At 43.4% G+C, this 20,016-nt stretch overlaps 1 protein-coding gene across 1 annotated transcript in view; it reads left to right on the forward strand.

Annotated features, from left to right (window-relative positions):
• DCLK2 (doublecortin like kinase 2) overlaps positions 1-20,016 on the forward strand; it is a 136,196-nt gene that overhangs the window by 107,960 nt on the left and 8,220 nt on the right. The window contains 5 exon segments of the mRNA XM_032464782.1: positions 1,495-1,552; positions 7,974-8,093; positions 8,336-8,482; positions 14,968-15,101; positions 15,521-15,598. Coding sequence (XP_032320673.1) covers positions 1,495-1,552; positions 7,974-8,093; positions 8,336-8,482; positions 14,968-15,101; positions 15,521-15,598 — 537 coding nt within the window.

Below are 20,016 nucleotides of genomic sequence, written 5' to 3' on the forward strand. Positions count from 1 at the left end.
CTTAACAGGGAAAAATATATGCATACATATAGAGTATAAACCTGCCTTGTGCTTTGAGAGGTATATCAAGTCTCATCCATATGCTAGAGAAAAATGGGAAAGAATAAGATTCATTTTTAAAAAAATCTCCTGTAGCACTTAGCTGTGCAGCTCAGGCTCTGGTCTCAGTGTTGTACTTGTATTAATTCATTTAATCCCCCTAACCGCCCTCTCAGCTGATAATTAACTACATATCATCACTAGTTCAGGATACATGAGCTCTGTCTTTATAAGATCAGAATCAGCCAACTTTTGCCAATATTAAAATTACATTTTTGCTAGCCCAGTTTTATTTTGTTTAAGGTCCTAAATCCTCAAATGGTAAGAAATCCATTCTTTTACATTCCGGACCTTTTGTAAACAGTATTAAAACTGAAAAAGACTGAGATGAGAGTCTTTGTGTGTTTAGGCTGCTAGCCTCACTGTTCTAAGTGGTAATTTTTATTGTCAGTGGGGAATTTTCTGGAAAGTTCTGGTGAAAAAAAAAAACTACAGTTTTTTGTGTTTTGCTGCATCACCAGGGAAGCTTTACCACTGCCTGTGCGCTGCACAGAGTAGCTCCGTGTTCTCTAAGCCCTTCTGTTTAGCTCTGGTACATAGATTGCCACCCAGGTAACAAGGGTGTAAGTATGACTTCTAAAGACTTGTTAGAAATCCGAGGCAGTGTTTGGTTTATATTATGGGAAAGCAATTTAAATGAAAGTTATTCGTCCAAGGTAAGCCTCATCGGCGTGTGCTGTGACCACCTGGCGAAAGCAGCTAGCAAGTGAGAGAGCTAACGTATTGCAAGAAAACCACCGTGTTCTTTCATGAACTGCTTTCCTATTCTAAAGGATGTATTTTTGACATATTCAGATTAAATTATGTTAAAGGTGATTAAAAGTTAAACAACAATATCAAGATTCTCATGTCCAAGTAAATGATGTCTCCAGTACCAGATACAGGTGTTTAAAGGTGTGGATGAGATGGTACCAGATCCTCACTGGAGTTTTGGCTGGGAAATAGATGAAAATCTAGGGACTTTTCAGTTTTGAATTATGGGCTACTTCGTGACTAATGGATTCATGTAAAGACATTGAAAAATGAAAATGTCCATGACCTTGGCTCATTTTTCTTAATTTTATTCTGTCTTTTAAGAGAACTATTTTTGAGATTTAAGTATGGAAAAATAGCTTCTTGTCCAGCTCTGATACAACAGAGTTTAAATACTTTAAGTATGTGAGTTGCTTTAAAATATGATTAATATTTATAAAAGGAGGTTGACAGCAGTGGCTTTGTGGGTTTTTTAAAAATCTTTTTTGGGTATTTTTCTCCCTGACCCCAGTCAGCATCATGTCTTATGTACAGAGGAGGAAGGCAGCCTTTCTTCCCCGAGTCTGTGCTGTAGAGGAAACCAGGAAGGTTGGTGTCTTTGATTCATGTCTTTAAAACGGCCTTCCTCTGATCATTCCACAGGTCCACTGGAAAGGAGTTTGCCCTAAAGATTATAGACAAAGCCAAATGTTGTGGAAAGGTATAGTATACATAACTGTTTTGTAAAAGAAACTGAAAAAGACTTGGAGATGTTTGCTGTGGTGAAGGAATTTAAGTGGTGATTTGACGAGATTGTAACAGGAACAGACTGCTGACTACAGTGTGGGAAACATTTATCAAGCTTTTTTTACCCCCTGCTATTTTTCAGAAACCTTAATCCTTAAACAGTAAATTGATTTTATCTTTGTCCTAATGAAGGAAAAATACAAGTTCTCTTCTCCAGGAGATGCCTATTTTAAAAGTCAGCAACACACAAAAGCTATGTCGAGGACTTTGAGAGGTCTGAGACTGGACCCTACTTTCAAACTGACAAATTAGCCTACCCGGTTTGTGGATGTGGCAGAAGACGCAGTTTCCTGGGTCAGAGACAAAAAAAAACCTTATTACTCATAGTGTAGCTGGAAACAGGAGCTAGCCCCATGCTTGCTCTGGTTCTCCTTAATTCCAAAGGTCCACAGAAGTGATGCGAAGAGGCCCCACTGGATGCTGTCACACAGTAGGCTTTTGTCACAGCAGGCGATCCCCAAGCTTAGGAACCCCCCAATCTTATGAGGAGGACACTAGCAAACCTACCCCAGAGAAGAACATTATTCTTACTATCATGTTCAGGAAACAAATCTGCCCTCCGCCCCGAGGGAGACCCTGTCTCTGCGTTCCAAGGGTGTTTGCTATACAGACATCCTCCAAGAGAGCTTGAAACAACAGCTGATGCAGGGTGTGCAGGAACACCAGGGACTGTCTCCCCAGATGGATGAACTTTACTCTGTGTCCCAGTGTCAAGATGGGGCTGGGAAGAGATCAAATGACGGAATGCTGCTAGATTTTTACTGATATTTTAAGTATGTTCAAAAAGATAAGTATTTCATAACAGGGACGACAAAGACCTTTTTAGATTCCTTTCTGGTAGGTAGCGTTGCAGTTCAGAGAGCAGGCTTTAGACCTCACAGTCTGCCACTGGGCTCCTAGCATGCGAGGTGCCAGGCACTTGAAAGGTGGCCAGTCTGAGTTGAAACACAAAGCAGATGTTGAAGATTTAATGCTAAAAGAACAAACAATACCTCATTAATATTTTTCATATTTGATTACATGTTGAAGTGATACTATTTTGGACATATTGGGCTAAGTAAGCTTTATGACTTTATCTGCTTTTTATATTTTTTTTAGCATGGCTGTTAGAAAATTCATATTTACGTTTGTGGATCACATTATATTTCTGTTGAACAGTACTGCTCTAGAGCCAGATTGTATAAAGTGTAATCTGGGCTCTGCTTCTTTTTGCTGTGTGACCTTGGAAAAATTACATAACCCCTCTGTGCTTCTGTTTCTTCCTGTAAAATGCAGTTATTAACGATACCTAAGACATAAGGGTGTTATGCATGTTAATTGAATTAAGCTATAGAAAACATGTAGAAAAGTACTGGTATATAATAAGAATTTAGCACATGTTAACTGTTAATATTATTAATATGCCAAAGGAATTCAGAATGATATAAATAGTAGGATTTGATGTGATAGTAGTGATTTTATATTTATGGAACTCCTAAAGCTTTTCTTCCACACATCTACTAAACTGTGTATTTTTAACAGAAAACTTAAAATATTATGGTAAAGTTTCAGAAAAATCTTCTCAGAGCCCCAGAATGGAACAGTCCAAGAGGCAAATTTGTCAGACGCTTTTTTTTTTTTTTTTTACTATGCTGTGACAGGTAGTGAAGCAGTCTGTACAAAAAGTTCCCCCTCTTTTCTTTGAATAAGGTTTTTCTAAATTTAATTTTCTTTAAATAATTCTATGTGTTTTAACTTACTGTGCTAACCATATTATTAAATTTTTAACTGCAAAGCCTTTCCCCATATGTAAGTAGGTGTTACTTTTTGTATCTGATGTTTAAGCAGAATGTATCATAATTCGGGGAAGCCAAGGTCTAAACAGCTGCATTAAAGTATTTTTTCAAAAAAGTTTTAAAATAATTGCTATGGTAGAGATACTGCTTACCTGATTGAAATTTAAGCAACTGTTTCAGTAGTTAGAAAAAAAATAAGATCTTTATGCAGAAAAATTCAGTCTGGTACACTAAGTACTGAGGCGAGTGAATAGGTCACTTCAAACATTTGGAACTTGTTTTTCCTTGTTATTGAATGTCATTGTATTTTTTATAATTCAGGATGATATTCTTGTTTCCATTCTTACATTTTACTTATTTGAACAGCTATTTCTACACTGACTATATAAAGTAATTTTAAAACTTTTTGTAATTGAAGTATGGTTGATTTACAATATTGTCTTAGTTTCAGGTGTACAGCAAAGTGATTCAGTTATTTTTTTCAGATTATATTTTATTTTTAGGTTATGACAAGATGTTGAATATAATTCCCCATGCTGTAAAGTAAATCCTTATTGCTTATCTATTTTATGTATAGTAGTTTGGGTATGTTAATCCCGTACTTGATTTGTTTCAAAGGAGTAGATTTTCCCACTAAATTTTATATTTAGAAAAAAATGATATAGAGAATTTTTTTTTTAAGCAAAAATCTGGGGAAAGGCATTCAGCCACTCTTGTGGGGTATTGTTTGTCACCTTTGCTTTGCGGGTTGTACACGGAAAAGTAATAATGCTAAAAATAGTATCTGCCATTTATTAAAATGTGTTATCTGTCCAGGCCTGGACATGTAGCAACTTTGCATATTACCTTTAATAACTTGAAAAACAGATGTACCAATTTTGCAGAGAAAGAAATAGATTCAGATTGAATAGCTTCCCAAAAGTCACACACAGGCAGAGTCGTGATTGGAATTTGGGGCTAGTTGGTTGTACAGCCAGTCTACACATTCCCTTTCCAAGTTCAGTTTATGCATTCGTTCGTGTAATAAGAACCTGGGGGGAAAATTCTTGACCCTTGGCCTTCTGTTTTCTTTTCTGTAATATATATGAGCATTATTAGATTAATTCACTCACTTACCTAACATCTGTTGTGTGTGCAAGATACTGTGCTAGGAAGAAGGTAATTTAACATGTAAATTAATACCAGTTCTGCAAAGAGTGTTGTGGGAGTTCAGGGGAAGCAGAGGAGAGAGAAGTGGGTGATCGGTGGAGATGCCTCAGAGCAGATGCACTTGAGCTGGACCTGAGCAGCGGGTAGGATTCGAACAGTGATGACAGAAAAGCCTCCCAGGCAGCCAGCGCAGCCTGAGCAGAGGCCCAGAAGCACGTTGGGCTCTTCTGAGTAGATTTTTGGCAAAATTCACCTTGGGGCCGTATTTATGGAGGCTTTTGAGAAGGCTGTGGTGTTTGTAAGTTTAAGAATTCTTCCATGTCTAATTTACTAAACCATATTCATTCTAAATAAATATTCATTGAATTCCCATAAGCCCTGAGCTTTCCATTGTGGTGCTTAGAAGTGGCCCTTCCTTCTCTTCCCCCAGGTCCAGGTCCGTTATCCACATGTTACAGGAGGATGTAAATCTAAATGTATATTGTATGAGTTTCCTGAGGCTGTTGGAAAAAGTTACCACATACTTGGTGGCTTGCAGCGGAAACTTATTTTCTCGCAGTTCTGGGGACTGAGAGTCTGAAATCCACAGCCCTCCTCTGAAGGCTTTAGGAAAGAATCTGTTCCTTGACTCTAATTAGCTTCTGGTGGTTGACAGTATTCCCTGTGCTTGTGGCCACATCACCCCAAACTCTGTTTCCATCTTCACATAGCCTTCTCTTCCGTGTGTTTATTTTTCCTCTTCTGTGTGTGAAGTCTCCCTCTGCCTCTGTCTCATAAAGACAGCTGTGGTGGCACCCAGATAATCCACAGCTACCTCTTTGTTGCAGAATCGTTAATCACATCTCCAAAGACATTTTCTTCTTTCCAAATATAGTTACCAGTTCCAGGCATTAGGAGTTCATAATGTCACATGGCTATTATTCAACCCACCACATTCGTCTACCACCGAAGTGACGTACAGTGACTTGAATCTCCGATCTCCCTTACTGTATTATCCTCAGTGGTACTCACTCCACAATATAGATACCAGCTGTAAAGCCACTGTGACCAAGAGCAGTGCGTGATGTGTTTATGCATTCACCTACTCAAGCACCTCAGAACGAGCTGTGCTAGTGTGAGAGAGCGAGGTAAACCAAAACCTCCACGGCAGCAGGGTGAGAGCGGTGGTTGGAGCAAGCTCAGGGGGCAGTGAGAACAAATTAGAGGGTTGAGCAGCTGTGGTGGAGCAGGGGCGGGCTACCTGGAGGAGGTGAGATCCCATGTGATCCTGAGGAATAAATAGGAGTTCACTAAGAAGTAGGGGAAGAAAGTTCCAGACAGAACTGCCTGTGCCAGTGCCTGGAGGGCTGGGTGAGAGATGTGTGAAAGGGACAGAGAAGGGAATGGATGTAGGCTATTGAGCAGGCAGTCCTGGCAGGGGCTGGCGACTGGCTGGCTATGCAGGAGGATGCAGGATCGAGGGCCAGGGTGCAAATCCGTCTGCTCTGGGCAGCCAGCTTCACTCAATGAGACAGAGGACACAGTGGGGAAGGACTGTTCTGCGGGGCTGGGAAGGGTGGAGACAGGATGCTTCGTTTGGTTTAGGAGAGTTGTTTATTCCCCAAATCCATTTCTCTCTGGTCCTGTCTGTCTGTCTCTCTCTTGTACATTAAAAACCACCGTGGCCGAGGATCGGGCGGTTTCCGATGCCAAGTGAGCCGTTTCTTTGTCATTTACTCTCACACGAAACCCTGGAACACCGCCATGAAATGATTCATGTGTAAATTATTTGGAGTTAGAATCATGAATCACTTAACATAAATAATGGCAGATGACTGAATAATGTAAGTCCACTGCAGTTTGAGACAAAAGTGATGTTCATATCGTATTTAGAAATAACTCCTGGAAAATGTAATCTAGAGAGCATTTTTTACATATTAGAAGCAGATAGCATATGGGTTGCATAAGAAAGAGAACATTTGTAAGGATTTTTTTGTGCACTGTTTTGCTTCTGAGGTTGGTTTAGTTCAAAAAGTGGATTTGTTCCTTCAAAGACGTTTTTACAGGCGTCCTCAGAGGTTGGGAAACAAAGGCTAATAGCTCCCATGTCCCAACAAAAACCTTCACTGTGTGTGGAGAATGCTAGCCGTTGTTGACTAGCATGCAGTAAGCCGAGATGATAAATACTGGAGGAGAAAATGTTGCTGCAATATTTGCTTAATACTGGTAATGCACCACTGCCGGGGGCCCTGGGATGAGTTCCCCAGGCTTCCCAGAAGACTCTCTGTTGTGCCTCTTCATGGAAAAGAGAAGTGTCGTCTCTGCACCGGGTGGACTCCTTATCTTGGCTCCAGCGTGAGAGAGTTCTTGGGGCACTGGCAATGGGGAGTATTTTGTGTATGTTGCTTGAAATTGGCATCACAAAGTCCCTGAATAGAGGTAAATTTTTAGACTCTTCCGACTTTGAGGGAAATGGGGATGGGGCAGGAGAACTGAAGTGAGAGATCCATTTAGCTTAAAAAATGAAACACCGTTAGCAAATTTTACAGAGCATTTCTTAAATTCCAAACAGTTCGTTATAACAGTTAATGAGGATCAACAAATGTGACATTACTGAGAGATTTTAATGTTGCAAAGTAGAATAGAGCATTAGTTGTTCATGATTCATGAGTTGGCGTATTGAGAATAGTTCCTTAATGCTGTGAGTAAACATTTGGCTATAATGCTGTCCCAACCACATCACTCACCAGGACTGATAATCAGGTGGTGTTTTCAGAGAATTGATTAGAGTTAAAAGGAGAATAGTGGGCCCCACGGTACTGTATGTGTCCTGAGTTCTGAAATGCAAGATGATAAAGAATGTCCATCTGGTGAACGATTTTGTACCCAGTCATAGAGGAGGAAAGTTTCTTTTTCATGAATTTCAACATGAAATTCAGTTTACACTGGTAATAGTTTAAAAACTAAAAATGTTTGTAATGCTAGAGGTTGTGTCCCATAAGCATGCCAAATTTCCCTATGTGCCTGCCTGGTCTTTATTTCTGAGTGTTTACTGAAATGAAAAAGTGGTTCCAGCTGAACCACAGCACAGTGTGGCGTACCCAAGCCTTCTCAGCATCACGGCGTCACAGCCTCTTAAGGTGCTGGGAGTATTGAAGACACAAGGAGGGAGCGTGCGCAGAGCACACTGAGAGGGCACCCCGAGCCCTTTCGAGGGATGCTTTGCAGGATGCCTTCCTTTTTGTTAGTTACAATGAAATATCACCCTGGCTTGTCCTGTTGCTGTGGAAACCCACTGGGCCAGGGTTTGGTTTGTCTCAGTTCCTTCAGCATCACATCTACAGACAATGTTGTCCTCCGGGACACAGGGATAGAGCAGAGGGTTCTGTAATTTCTGATCCATCTCTCTAAACCCCTTTTTTTTTTTGACAGGAACATCTGATTGAGAATGAAGTGTCGATACTGCGCAGAGTGAAGCATCCAAATATCATCATGCTGGTTGAGGAGATGGAAACGGCCACTGAGCTCTTTCTGGTGATGGAATTGGTCAAAGTAAGAGGACGGAGAGGTTTCAAGAGAGTTCATCAATGCCAGGTCCCACGACTTGCAATATTCTTGCAGGACCTAGTTGGAAAAGTGTTTTGCCACCTTGAAATTTTCGTTACTTATAATCATCAATTTTAGTGGCACTCGTGTCATTTTTTTCATCTATTCCAGGCCGATGAACCTTCTTTGTTACCTTCCTAGGATGGCCACTGTTGATGTCTTGCTGTGTCCTTTTATGTGTCCTGTAGGGTGGAGATCTCTTTGATGCCATCACCTCTTCAACCAAGTACACCGAGAGAGATGGCAGTGCCATGGTGTACAACCTGGCCAGCGCCCTCAGGTACCTCCACGCCCTCAGCATCGTGCACAGAGACATCAAGCCAGAGAACCTCTTGGTATGTTACCTCTGCCTTTTCTGTTCAGCTCATGGCTCTCTTCTGGTAAAGTGACAGTAATCACATGCAAACAGTCATGCACCCATCCTGCAAATAAGGGACTGAGAGAATTTAAATCTAGCAGATCAGCCTGACTTAAGTCAAAGGCCATAAAATGTTAATGGGTTTCTTGAATTGATCTGCATTTACTGTTTACCAGACGTTAGAAAAATTGTTTACCTTTATGTTTTGATTGATGGTACTGACTAAAGAAAGGTGAGCAGGAGAATTATTTTATGAGGCAAAATATTCTGAAGAGTAAATTGGAGACAGAATTAGAGGTTTCTAGGAGACAGAAGTAGAACACGGGGGCTCATTTCTATGCAGGAAATAATCTAGTCCAGTCATCTCAGTTTTACAGATATGGACATTGAGACCCAGAGATACTAGTTTTTCTTGCTTAAATGTCTCATTTGTCCTGTTGTTCTACCAAGGAAAGTCTCATTCCATTATGACACCCAGCTTCGTAGTCTGGTCCCAGTTTACCTTTCCAGCCTCTTGTCCTGTCCCCTCTCTTCTCTACCCATCTGGTGAGCATGGTACTCACCTTCAAACCATATTTAACTCCCCTCATGGTGGCCTTCAAAACCAAACACAGCTTGCTAATTGAGCCAGTCCTCATGTCTACCTTGTAGAGGAATTTTAGAGGTGATTTGGGCGGTCTGCAGACACATCCCCCCAACACACACAGGAAAGCTGGTTTCTCTGGTCCCACCTTTCAGGGCTGGGTACCATCATCATCATCATCATCATCATCATCATCATCATCCATCATCATCATCATCATCACTGCTTGGGAGGTGAGCTTATCTGCGTTTTCCATATCATGTTAATCCAAACACAGGTTTCCCCAGGCCTTGGAGTTGGTGAAGACTTGACTTTGTCAGCAGCATTACACCTCATTGCTAGTGTCCATGCCGGTCTCTGTTTGCAGCTGCAGCACGGCACATCTTGTAAGACGCTGAGCAAGGCCTGTCTTCCTGACATCATCCCCAGACGCCCTGGGGAGAGTCAGTCGTGGCCTCCTCTGGCTTCTGCTGCACTTGCCATGGTGCAGGGTGGTTTTATCATCTCCTTGTCTGTTGTCTTCTGCAGGTTGTCAGCACCATTAGAGACAAGGTTTATGTCCCCACTACCTTTATATCCCAGGGCCTTGGACAGTGCCAAGTAAGCACACAGCCGGTGTGGAGTATACGGGCTGGTGCCCGACCACTGATGGGCATGGGGCTGGCAGCCGCTGGCACCCACACATGCGTCTCCACAGCCTGCCCTGTGCTTGCGACACACAAACAGTAGTCGAGCAGAATATGCACTGATGGATAGGCTTGGGGGCCATCCTTGGACTTCCTGCTAATTCAGAGTATCCGTTTCCCCTTTTGGTCATACAATTCGATCATTTCTGAGTGTCAACTTCCAAGTATGTGAGATTTTTTTTTACTGTTTTCTGCCTTGAGGGAACGCATTTCACGTCTATGTGTTCCTATCAGGAGACAAACACTCCTGCGCGGTAAAACAGGATGTACTGTTCGGACTCGGTTTTATGAACTGCAAGAGGGATGGAGACAGCTGTAAAGCAGGCCTTGGGGAGGAGGTGAGGACATGGTGTTCCTTCTCAAAACAGGCTTCTCTTCCCTTGTGACACTGCGGTGTCTGCTAGCCCGGGCCCCTCACCACTGCCGGCGTGGGCCGGGGGCTTCATGGGCCCAGGTGACAGGGCTTCCCCCAGACATTCACAAGGACGCCCTGCTCCCCACGGCCCCCTGTCACCCCAGAGGCTGCAGCTACTGATGTTCCCATACTTTCTGGACCCAGGGGTCCCCAGGAACCATTGGTTGCCATGGAGCCAGCCCATCCCAGCGGCAGCTCTGACTGCCGAGGCCCAGTGAGCAGGGGACGGAGGGAGTAGTCAGCTTCCCTGTGAACCTGGCAGCGCCCGCTTCCCAGCTCAGATCCTACTCTCACCTCCCATTGCTCTTTTCCACCCTCATTGTCTTAATGTGCGTAAAACCTCAGAATCTGATGCCACATCCTTTTCTCGTTACACGTCAAGAGAAGATTCAGTAGTGGGGATTGATGTATCCAACGTGATACGTCTCAGGATGTAGGCAGGGAATTGAGATCGGGTGTCTCCTCTAGTGTCACCTGCCCTAGGTGAGTGTCCGCCCCGCTCCAGGACCTGGTCCTGCCCCATTGTGCTGCCTAAAGGGAAGAAGGAAGACGATAATAAAACTAATGTCTGGTTGAGGCTAATGTGTGGCATGAAAGAGCCGAGGTGTCAGGCTGTGCAAACCCTTGACGGCACCTGTCTTAGTATGTGTCTGCCGTTGGAACCTACCTGGGCCCCTCAGCAGGTGCTAGACATGGTCAGCAAGTTGGCGTTGCCCCGAATGAGAAAGTGCCATTGAGACGCTCAGAGTAACCACGTGGAGTGACCCGTCAGCCTCTTGCAACTCTAAAAAGAATTCAGTCTCTAAACACCAGAGCATTCAGACATCTGATTTGCATCCCCTTCTCTGGCGGCAGTGCTGTAATTCAAAGTCCTGCTGGCGGAGACGGACGGGTCAGGGAGCACAGGGGTGGCCCTCAGTGCGGTGAGTTACAGCCTGGGGCTGCCCTGTCAGCGGTAACCAGGAGAGCCTGGTGATAAATTCCGCATCTCCAGGAGTTCTGGGGACAGGGAGACAAGAGGGCTGGTTTCTCATATTTGAAGTCGTCCTAAATCAGGACATGGACATTTTATTTAGAGAACAGCATGCAGCGTTCACTTTGTCCGTGGAATCTGCATTCCTCACGGTTTTCAGTTTTGCATTGTCAGAGCAATTGCGGACAGCGTCTCCCAGCTTGGGGTGTGGGGGGGCAGGGGTTGGAGCACCGCAGGGCTGGGCTTCTCCCAGGGGGGCTTGTTCAAACCCCACACAGGGTCTGCATACAGTGCAGCTTTTCAGACCTGGAATCTGTTGCAGAACAGTGCAGGTTGGAATCCCACTTGGCCCCCTACTAGTAACGTGAGTTTTCTGAGCCTCAGTTTCCTCATCTGTAAAATGGAGTAACTCTTCCCAGTTGCTCAGCAGGGTGACTGTAGAAGTGTGATGAGACAGTATTTGGGAGAAGGCTGGAATCTCCAGAGTCCTGTGAGGATGTCCATTACTGGGGAGAACTGAACTCTGCCAGAACAGGAGGCCTTTGGAGGCCCTGCGCACTGTTTCACCTCTTTCTTAAAATCAGTCTTTCAGAGTAAAGCCGTGTGTGTCAGTGCCAGTCTCGTAGAGCAGTGTCATAAATGTGTGCATATGTATAGATTTATTGATGTATATATATTTTCCCTGCTTTGAAGAGAATCTCCAGCTAAGATTTGAAATTTACTCCTATTCTGTTTCACATGTTTGCGTCTGTGTCTAGCATTGGGGAGCGATGAATCAGATAAAATAGTCTTATTATTTCAGGCTTGTCTGCCCCTTATGACACTTCCCTTTTGATGTTTAGCCAAGGAGTACCACTTGCCCAAACATAATTCAGCGATTATAGGCCGTTCTGTGCATTTCTATTTATGTTCCTGCATCTGACTCTGAATTCCTTATAGCGGATGTGAAGAATGGGACTGCTGGGGCTTCTGAGTATCCGACAACAAACCTTGAACACCCCTAGGCATCTCTAAACTGGATGTCTAAAGTAAACATTTAAAAAATGTGCCTAATGAGTGTATTTTAAAGTTGTAAAAACAAAATGACATTAACAAAACTTTTTTTCTACTCTCATGATACAGACATTTAGAATTATAATATTGCTTATAATGTTCTTATCACTGTGGTGACTTGGGGGATTTCTAAAGTCTGGGTTTCAGTAAATGCATCATAAATTCTAACTGTAATTCAGATTGCTCTCGTTTATGTTTACGTTAAACATAATGGATGGAAAGTCACCCTAAGACTAAGCGTGACTAAAGAACCTGGTTTCTGTTGCTTTAGGCTAAATCATTAGTCGCTTTGAACATGCTTCTGCTGAGTTGTGGGCTGACTCAGAAAGATAAATATCTGTGTGCGGGACTCAAAATCCTCACCACTAGTCCTGTGAAGCTTGACAGTCATAAAGATGCCAGCGGGGTGTGTGTATTTAGTACACAAAATGGAAGCAGTTATTAAGATACTAAGGTGAAAAATCTTCCTCTTAAACTGCTGACATCACCACAGGCAAGGAAGGTTTTCAGTGTCATCCTTTAGGAAAGGTCTGTGAAGATCCCGGATGGCTGGCTTGGGGGAGGCCTGATGAGTTTATAAACCACTGCCCCCTCATGAAGTCCCAGACTCAGGGATGGTGCTGTGAATGTGCTATCTTGAGATAACATGATTTTCTAAATTTTTCTCTTCCTTTAGTAAGTAGTGGTTTAGGTGAAAATCTGGTTTGGTTCATAGTAAAATGCAAGGAAACACAAGTGAAATATGTCTAAAATGTAAAAATAGAGGAAAGATAGGATGTGAGTACAGGTTAGGTTTCTGCCCAAATTTGGTGTTTTCAGACCACACAGTCAGATCCCAGTTATGCTCCATGCACACTCGTTTGCTTCTGAAACCTTCCATTTAAAATGTAACTTTCAGACTTTTATCCCATAAGGAAAGTTTGCTTATGTATAAAATTAGTTTTTCCAAATTATGAAGACAGTACATGTTCATTGTAAATATTTTAGAAACTACTGAAAAGTAAAAGAAGAAAATTCTTTATACTTTAATCCTAATTTAATTTAATCCTAATTAATTAAATTAAATTAAATTTTAATAATCCATAATGCTACCACCTAGACATAAACTTAACATTTGGAGGTATTACAGTATATACAATTTTGAATATAGTAAATGTTTTATGTAATATAGTAAATGTTTCATGTAATATAGTAAATGTTTCTCATATGATTAATATTTACTTGAAATGTGCTTGTTAGTGACTGTATAATATTTCATGATAGGAATTTGCCATGATTTATTAAGTCATTGCCCTGTTGGCCATTTATGTGGCTTCCAGTTTTTAAAAACAGAGGTGAATTCTGAGATTGGCATTCCTGTGCATAACCTTTGGCTCCATCTCAGTTCCCTCAAAGTAGGTTCTTAGGAGTAGATTTACAGGATCAAAGGTTATAAAGGATGTTAAGAAATTTACATGATGCTGGAATGCTTTTTAGAAAGGGTCACTTCAGTGTAAGCAAAACACTCACATCTCCCCCAGCGCTGGTAAACCTTTTCCAGTATGATGCTTACCTGACTAGTGAGCCAGTCCTTCTGGGGAAGGAGGGAATGTTCCTCCAGCCCTGATCTGAGCTTCATCTCATCCTCACACCAACCCCACGGGCCAGGGACTAGGGGCATCCATCCCATCTCACAGATGAAGAAATGTGCCCGGGGAGGGTGAGGGACTTTCACAGGTCACAGAACACGGGTGGAGGGGTTGGTTAGGCAAGTTCAGGCTGTCTGATCCTAGGGGTCATTTTCCTTTTAAATTTCTAAGGTTCTCCTCTATGAGATATTTATATTCATGATTGTATAGAGAATTAGTCCTGATTTTATCTTCTAAACTAAACATGTAAATTGGAGAGCACCTAGTCCATCAGTGGGCACTTCATAAACACCAGTTCTGAGGCTCTCAAGTGCCTCCCTCACAGCACACAGTCAAGCTCAGTTTCCTGCCTCCGGGCTCGGAGGCCCCTCAGGCCACACCAGGTAGGCAACCGCCTCTCCCCCTCAGCACGACACGTGTTCATTACACTCCTACGTTAGGAACTTTTTGCAAAGGTGGAGATGTGTTTTTCAAATTTCGCACAACATAACGCCATTTGCAGCAACATGGATGCTCCTGGAGAATGTCATTCTAGGTGAAGTAAGCCAGAAAGAGAAAGAAAAATACCATATGAGATCGCTCATATGTGGAATCTAAAAAACAAAAACAAAAACAAAACAAAACAAAGAAACAAAGCATAAATACAAAACAGAAACAGACTCATAGACATAGAATACAAACTTGTGGTTGCCAAGGGGGCGGACGGTGGGAAGGGATAGATGGGATTTCAAAAATGTAGAATAGATAAAGAAGATTATACTGAATAGCACAGGGAAATATACACAAGATCTTAAGGTAGCTCACAGAGAAAAAAATGTGACAATGAATATATATGTATGTTCATGTATAACTGAAAAATTGTGCTGAACACTGGAATTTGACACAACTTTGTAAAATGATTATAAATCAATAAAAAATGTTTAAAAAAATCAGAATCACATGCAAAAACCTCCAGAAAAAAAGAGCTTTAAAAAGCAACGAACATAAATCCTGGTGTTATTATCATGAGATATTTCTTTTGAATCTGTTAGTAAATGTACCCGTCGTTTCTGCCTAATCCCAAAGGCCGCCTTGCAATCACCAAGGAAGAAACAACTCTGATTACTGGCTGGTTTCCGTTCCAGGTGTGTGAATATCCCGATGGAACCAAGTCTTTGAAGCTGGGCGACTTCGGGCTGGCCACCGTGGTGGAAGGCCCTCTGTACACGGTCTGTGGCACCCCGACTTATGTGGCTCCAGAAATCATTGCTGAAACCGGGTAAAGCTCCTGGTGGTTTGGGGTCGTGCTTTAATTTTGGTGGGAAAGGTGTATTTTGCTGCTGCTGCTGCTGTGTATTCAGATGCCCCTTGGGAGTGTAGGGAGCAGGAGAGGCTGTTACCTGCACGTGACTTTGATCCCAAGAACTCAAGTTTGTGCTTCTATTTCCAAGAGCCCCAGGCCTGGACTTCTGTCCCGAGGCTGGTCTTGGGAATAGTGACAGTAATCCCCACAAGGGTGGTGATGGTGGGAGAAGAGCAGATGCCTTTGTCCAAAGGGTAATTCTTTCCTCTACGTGAAATGAGCGGTGTGGCTCGGAAAGACCTCTTTTCCTGACAAACAAGGACCAGTCCTGTAACGGGGAGGGTTCCAGGGAGCGTATCACTGTTTCTCACCTCCCACCATCTCTGTTTTCCCAGCTATGGCCTGAAGGTGGACATTTGGGCGGCTGGCGTGATCACCTATATACTCCTCTGTGGATTCCCACCCTTCCGAAGGTCAGTGGTCTTTGGAGTGACAGCATTTGAATTGTAAACTCTCTCCCTTTGATCAAGAAGCAGACGGTCTACTCCTGGCAGTCAGGACCAGAAGCTGGTCGATAAAAATGTCAGTTAAAAATTATATAAACATACCTTTCACGTTTTATCTTAATTTACAACCTATGAATGTGTGTTCCTCGTCCCCCCTTGTGATGTGGGGCCAAGGCCTTTGCTTTGTGTACGGTCCTGAGTTTCCCGCCGTCATTCTTCCATAAAACACACCCACAGTCCAGTGTCTGCGGTTTTCACTCTTGGGCTTTTTCAGGAGGAATGAGGTTTAAAGATCCTTGCAAAGCAATCTGATCCTTTCAGGTCAGCCTTTTTCCAGTCCTTAAGAGCTGTCTCATCTACTTAATTTGACGACGGTTTTAACAACTCACTTTCCAAAGCGTTCAACCTAGTTCTTGTAGAAACAGGGAATTCTTTCTTTTTAAATTCATTTTGTCTGTTCACATAATATTTAAGTAGAATTGCAAATACTTTCAGGATAAACAGGCCTGGGAACAAACACACTGACCCTTAGTGACCGTGCGCCTCATCCAGTGGCCGCACTCGGGGTCGGAGTATGTGGCAAGGCCCACAGACACGCTTGCCCCCAGCAGTTTGTGACCTGGGGGTGTGTGGGGCTCCCACATGGCGTCCCATTTGATCAGTTCTGTCTCCCTCTTTGGAGCAAATGAATACTTTGAAGCAGATGTTCATCTGATGATGCGTTTTGTTCTTCTGAGTCTTCTTGAATGCTCTTTTCCTTTTAATCCCTTCTTTTTTCTTCATTTTTACAACAATTTGTAGACTAGCTACTGTGGGCCAGGTATTGGTCTAAGCGCTGGGAATCATGATGAACAAAATACACGCTCTGAGGTCATGGTGTTTACAGTGTGGTATTGGGTCAGTAAATAAAAAATAAGTTTATTTCATCCTCCCCTACCCCAACATTTTATTATGAAAGCTTTCAAATATATAGAAAAGTTGGATGGTTTATCTTTCTTAAATGATCAATTTTCAGTTGAGTTAAACAGTTTTTTTGCTGACATTATAGTAAACACAAGAGTGACACAGAGATGTCTGTCTCTACTTTCAAGAGCCTTGCGGTGTGAAGACACATCACAAGACCGTTGATCAAGCAGAACAAACTGAGCATGGGGGCCTGCTCAGTTGAGGGCTGGAGATCACAGACGGTTTAACAAAGTTATAGCATTTGAGTGGGATCTGACCTTGTGGCATGGGTTGGGTTTCTGTAGGTGGAAAGCTCTTTGCATCTGGCTGTCAACATCATGGTTTTCCATCAAGGTCATTGCCTAGGTGGGCTAGACACACTGTAGGGTTACTTGACTTACCAGTTGGTTTTTGCTGAATAATAAACTTCCCCTAAAGGTAGGGATGTAAATCCTTCTGTGGATCAATTGGGCAGTTCTTCTGATCTGGGCTGGCTCGGTGGGGGCATAGAGTGCAGTGTGTGGTCTCACTGACATGCCTGGTGGTTGGCTCAGTGTCAGCTGGGATGACAGCTATGACCCGGCCATGTGCCTCCCAGCATCTGGCGTGGGCGTCACATCACCATGGACAGACACAGGTTTCCCCAAAGCAACCAGAGAGAGGGCACGTTCTCCAGCCCAAGTGCTTTCCTAGTCTCTGCTTACCTCACGTTTTCTGATTGATGTCCAGTTGACCAAATGAAGTCAAATAGCAAAGTCCGGAGTAAATATGGGAAGATAAAGTGTGTACATAAAGGTTGGGGAATAACTTGTGGCTGTTTTTACAGTCACACTGTGCCTTGGCTGGTTTCAGAGATGACCTGTTTTGGGAACTAGTCAAGTGCAGAGGGTGGTGTGTTTTGAGAGCAGGTAATCCCGGGCCAGTTACAGCAGAATTCCCCTCCTTGGTTAACCCAAGTTGAGAGCAGTTGGAAAAGGGTCTCAGGGATCAGCTGTGGAGGAAAGTGTGCTCACAACTCCCTCTAGTGTTTCCTCTTGCCATTGCAGCCCGGGAGTTTTTCCTTTGACTCTGCTTTTTTACTTTTTAACAAAAGCAAGACTCAGATTGAACAGTATGTATCTATTGTGACTCGTTACCCAGCGGACAGCAGCGTCTTTGTGGGATCTGGAGGTAAGTCTGGCTAATCAAAAGCAGTGAAACTACACTCTGAAAGCTGCTGCCTTAGGGGTATTCAGAAGCTGGTCCTCCAACTCCAGATAGCTTACTTTTGTTCCCCTTTGCATACCATGTTGTGATGAAGGAGAATCTATTATGTTAAATACTAGTTACAGAAGTGTTTTCAACGCATACAGAGACATTATGGATAGATTTTATAACCTACTATTTATATACACATATACACACACACACACATATATATACATGGCAAGTCATGGACATGGTACCTTAAATAATGATGAATGACCATGTTGTAAGATAGATTATCTACATAAATTTGTCCCTAAAATAAAAGTCCTTCAAACTGATATCTCCAAATATTTTCTCTGTTTTCTACAAAAGATGATTTTAACCCAAAGCTTTTTAATTAAACTTGTTCCTTAGAATTCACGGTTTCAGCATCTCTGACTACACCATCTCTCATTCTTCCTTCAGGCTTTTCGGGCTTTAGTCTTAGGTTGACATGTGTCTCCCTCCAGTCTTTTCAGGACCAGATTCATTGTTACCAAGAAGGATGTTGGCTTGGTGCCCTTCTAATTGCTGGGACATCCTGGGGTTTTGTTGTTGACTCAGTCTATTAGGCGAAGAACCTAAATTCTGCAGATCACCCCCCCCCGCCCCGAGCATTTTAGCTGGTAATTAACAAAAAAGCCATATATGTTATGAAAACATAAGCTATTTGAGATTCCAGACCAAAAAAAAAAAATGAAAAGGGAGATGAATATATTCAGAGACGGATGGCTGAAAAGAACAATTCTCATAATGGGTGAATTTTTTTATCTTCTAACATTGTCTCCTGAGGACCTCTGGTTTTCTGATGCTTTCTAAAAAATCCCACTGTGTTCTTAGGTGTGTCCTGCACTCATTTTGAAGGAGAGTTGTGCTGAGTTCAATCAGTAGAGAAGTCACAGTGAAAAGGAAAGGAAACATTTAGATACCTAGAAAGACACAGTCTGTCCTCTCTCAAGGTCATCACTTTTTAGGAGAGCGGGTGAGGGCGTCTCTTGCCCGGTCACCTGGCCTGGCTCTTGCTGCCCCATGTGCTGCGTGACCCAGACCTCATGGCCCAGCAGTGTCGGTGCTGCTGGGCTTGGGTAGACGTCGTGGATACTCGCAGAGCGCACAAGTCCTACTCTTTTTCCTAGAGCAGGAGTGAGGCAGCCACCTCCTCACACAGCCCCAGAATCAGTCTCTCGACACCGCCCTGAACGATCTCTTTCTAGGGACGCCACACGTGCCCTGGTAGCATGATCAGGGTCCCACGTGCGCACGCCCAGCAGAGCACGTCGGCTGCAGGGGGGCTGGGGGAACTCCGGGAGAAATGTTGCACACTTGCCAGGTGAGATTGAACTTCCGCTCCTGGCTTTTAATCTTGGCGCCAGCAGCCCATCCTGAGTTTGCTGCTAGGGCTTTGCGATGGCCTCGAAAGCCAGTGACTTTGTTCTCACTCTAGCTGTCAGTGCACCCACCGGGTGAAGGGGCTCTGAGGCTGTGGAGATGTCATTTTCTGGGAGTCTGGGGACGTCCAGCTTCCTGAATTGTTCCTGGCGGTGTTTCCATGTTTCCACGGCACTGTCCATCAAAAACCAAGTCATCGTTTATTCGTCAGGCACCAGCTGTGTGTGCAGGTGCACCTTTGAGGGTGGGGCCGGTAGGCACAGGGTGGGGATGGACACCCACCCAGGGCTGGTGAGGTGGGTTTGCCTCAACCCGAGAAGTTGTAGTTGACCTGCTCGGATGGGCTCTTCCTCTCAGACTGAGCGTCACTGAAAGTCAGGTTCCAGTGGGAGCGAATTAGGTCGTGACTGTTTCATCCAGACTCTGAACGCCTTATGTCTTTTCACACGTTGGCTGCTTTGCTGATCTTTGGCTGTCGTGTTGGAGAAGTGGGAAGAGGACTGATGCAGATTCGCTGCTTTTCTGCTCTTATTCCCATGAGGGATGAAGGGAGAGCAGGCGCTAAGCTTGTTTTTTCTGAAGTGAGGGTTTCCATTATTTGTGGATTCCATCTTTTTCTTGAGTCTTTTTTTTTATTGTAGCAAAATAAAAAGTATCTTTTTAACCATTTTTAAGCGTAAAGTGTTGGGCGGTATTACGTACGTTTAGGGCGCTGTGGGACCGTCTCCAGAACATCTTCGTCTTCCCAGGCTGAACTAAGCAAATTTCTTGCATTTTTGTCTTCTCTCTCTGCCTCCTTTCTCTTTGATTTCCAGGCCTGTGGA

The sequence above is a fragment of the Camelus ferus genome, chromosome 2 (genome assembly GCF_009834535.1).
Source record: "Camelus ferus isolate YT-003-E chromosome 2, BCGSAC_Cfer_1.0, whole genome shotgun sequence".
NCBI classification, from domain to species: domain Eukaryota; kingdom Metazoa; phylum Chordata; class Mammalia; order Artiodactyla; family Camelidae; genus Camelus; species Camelus ferus.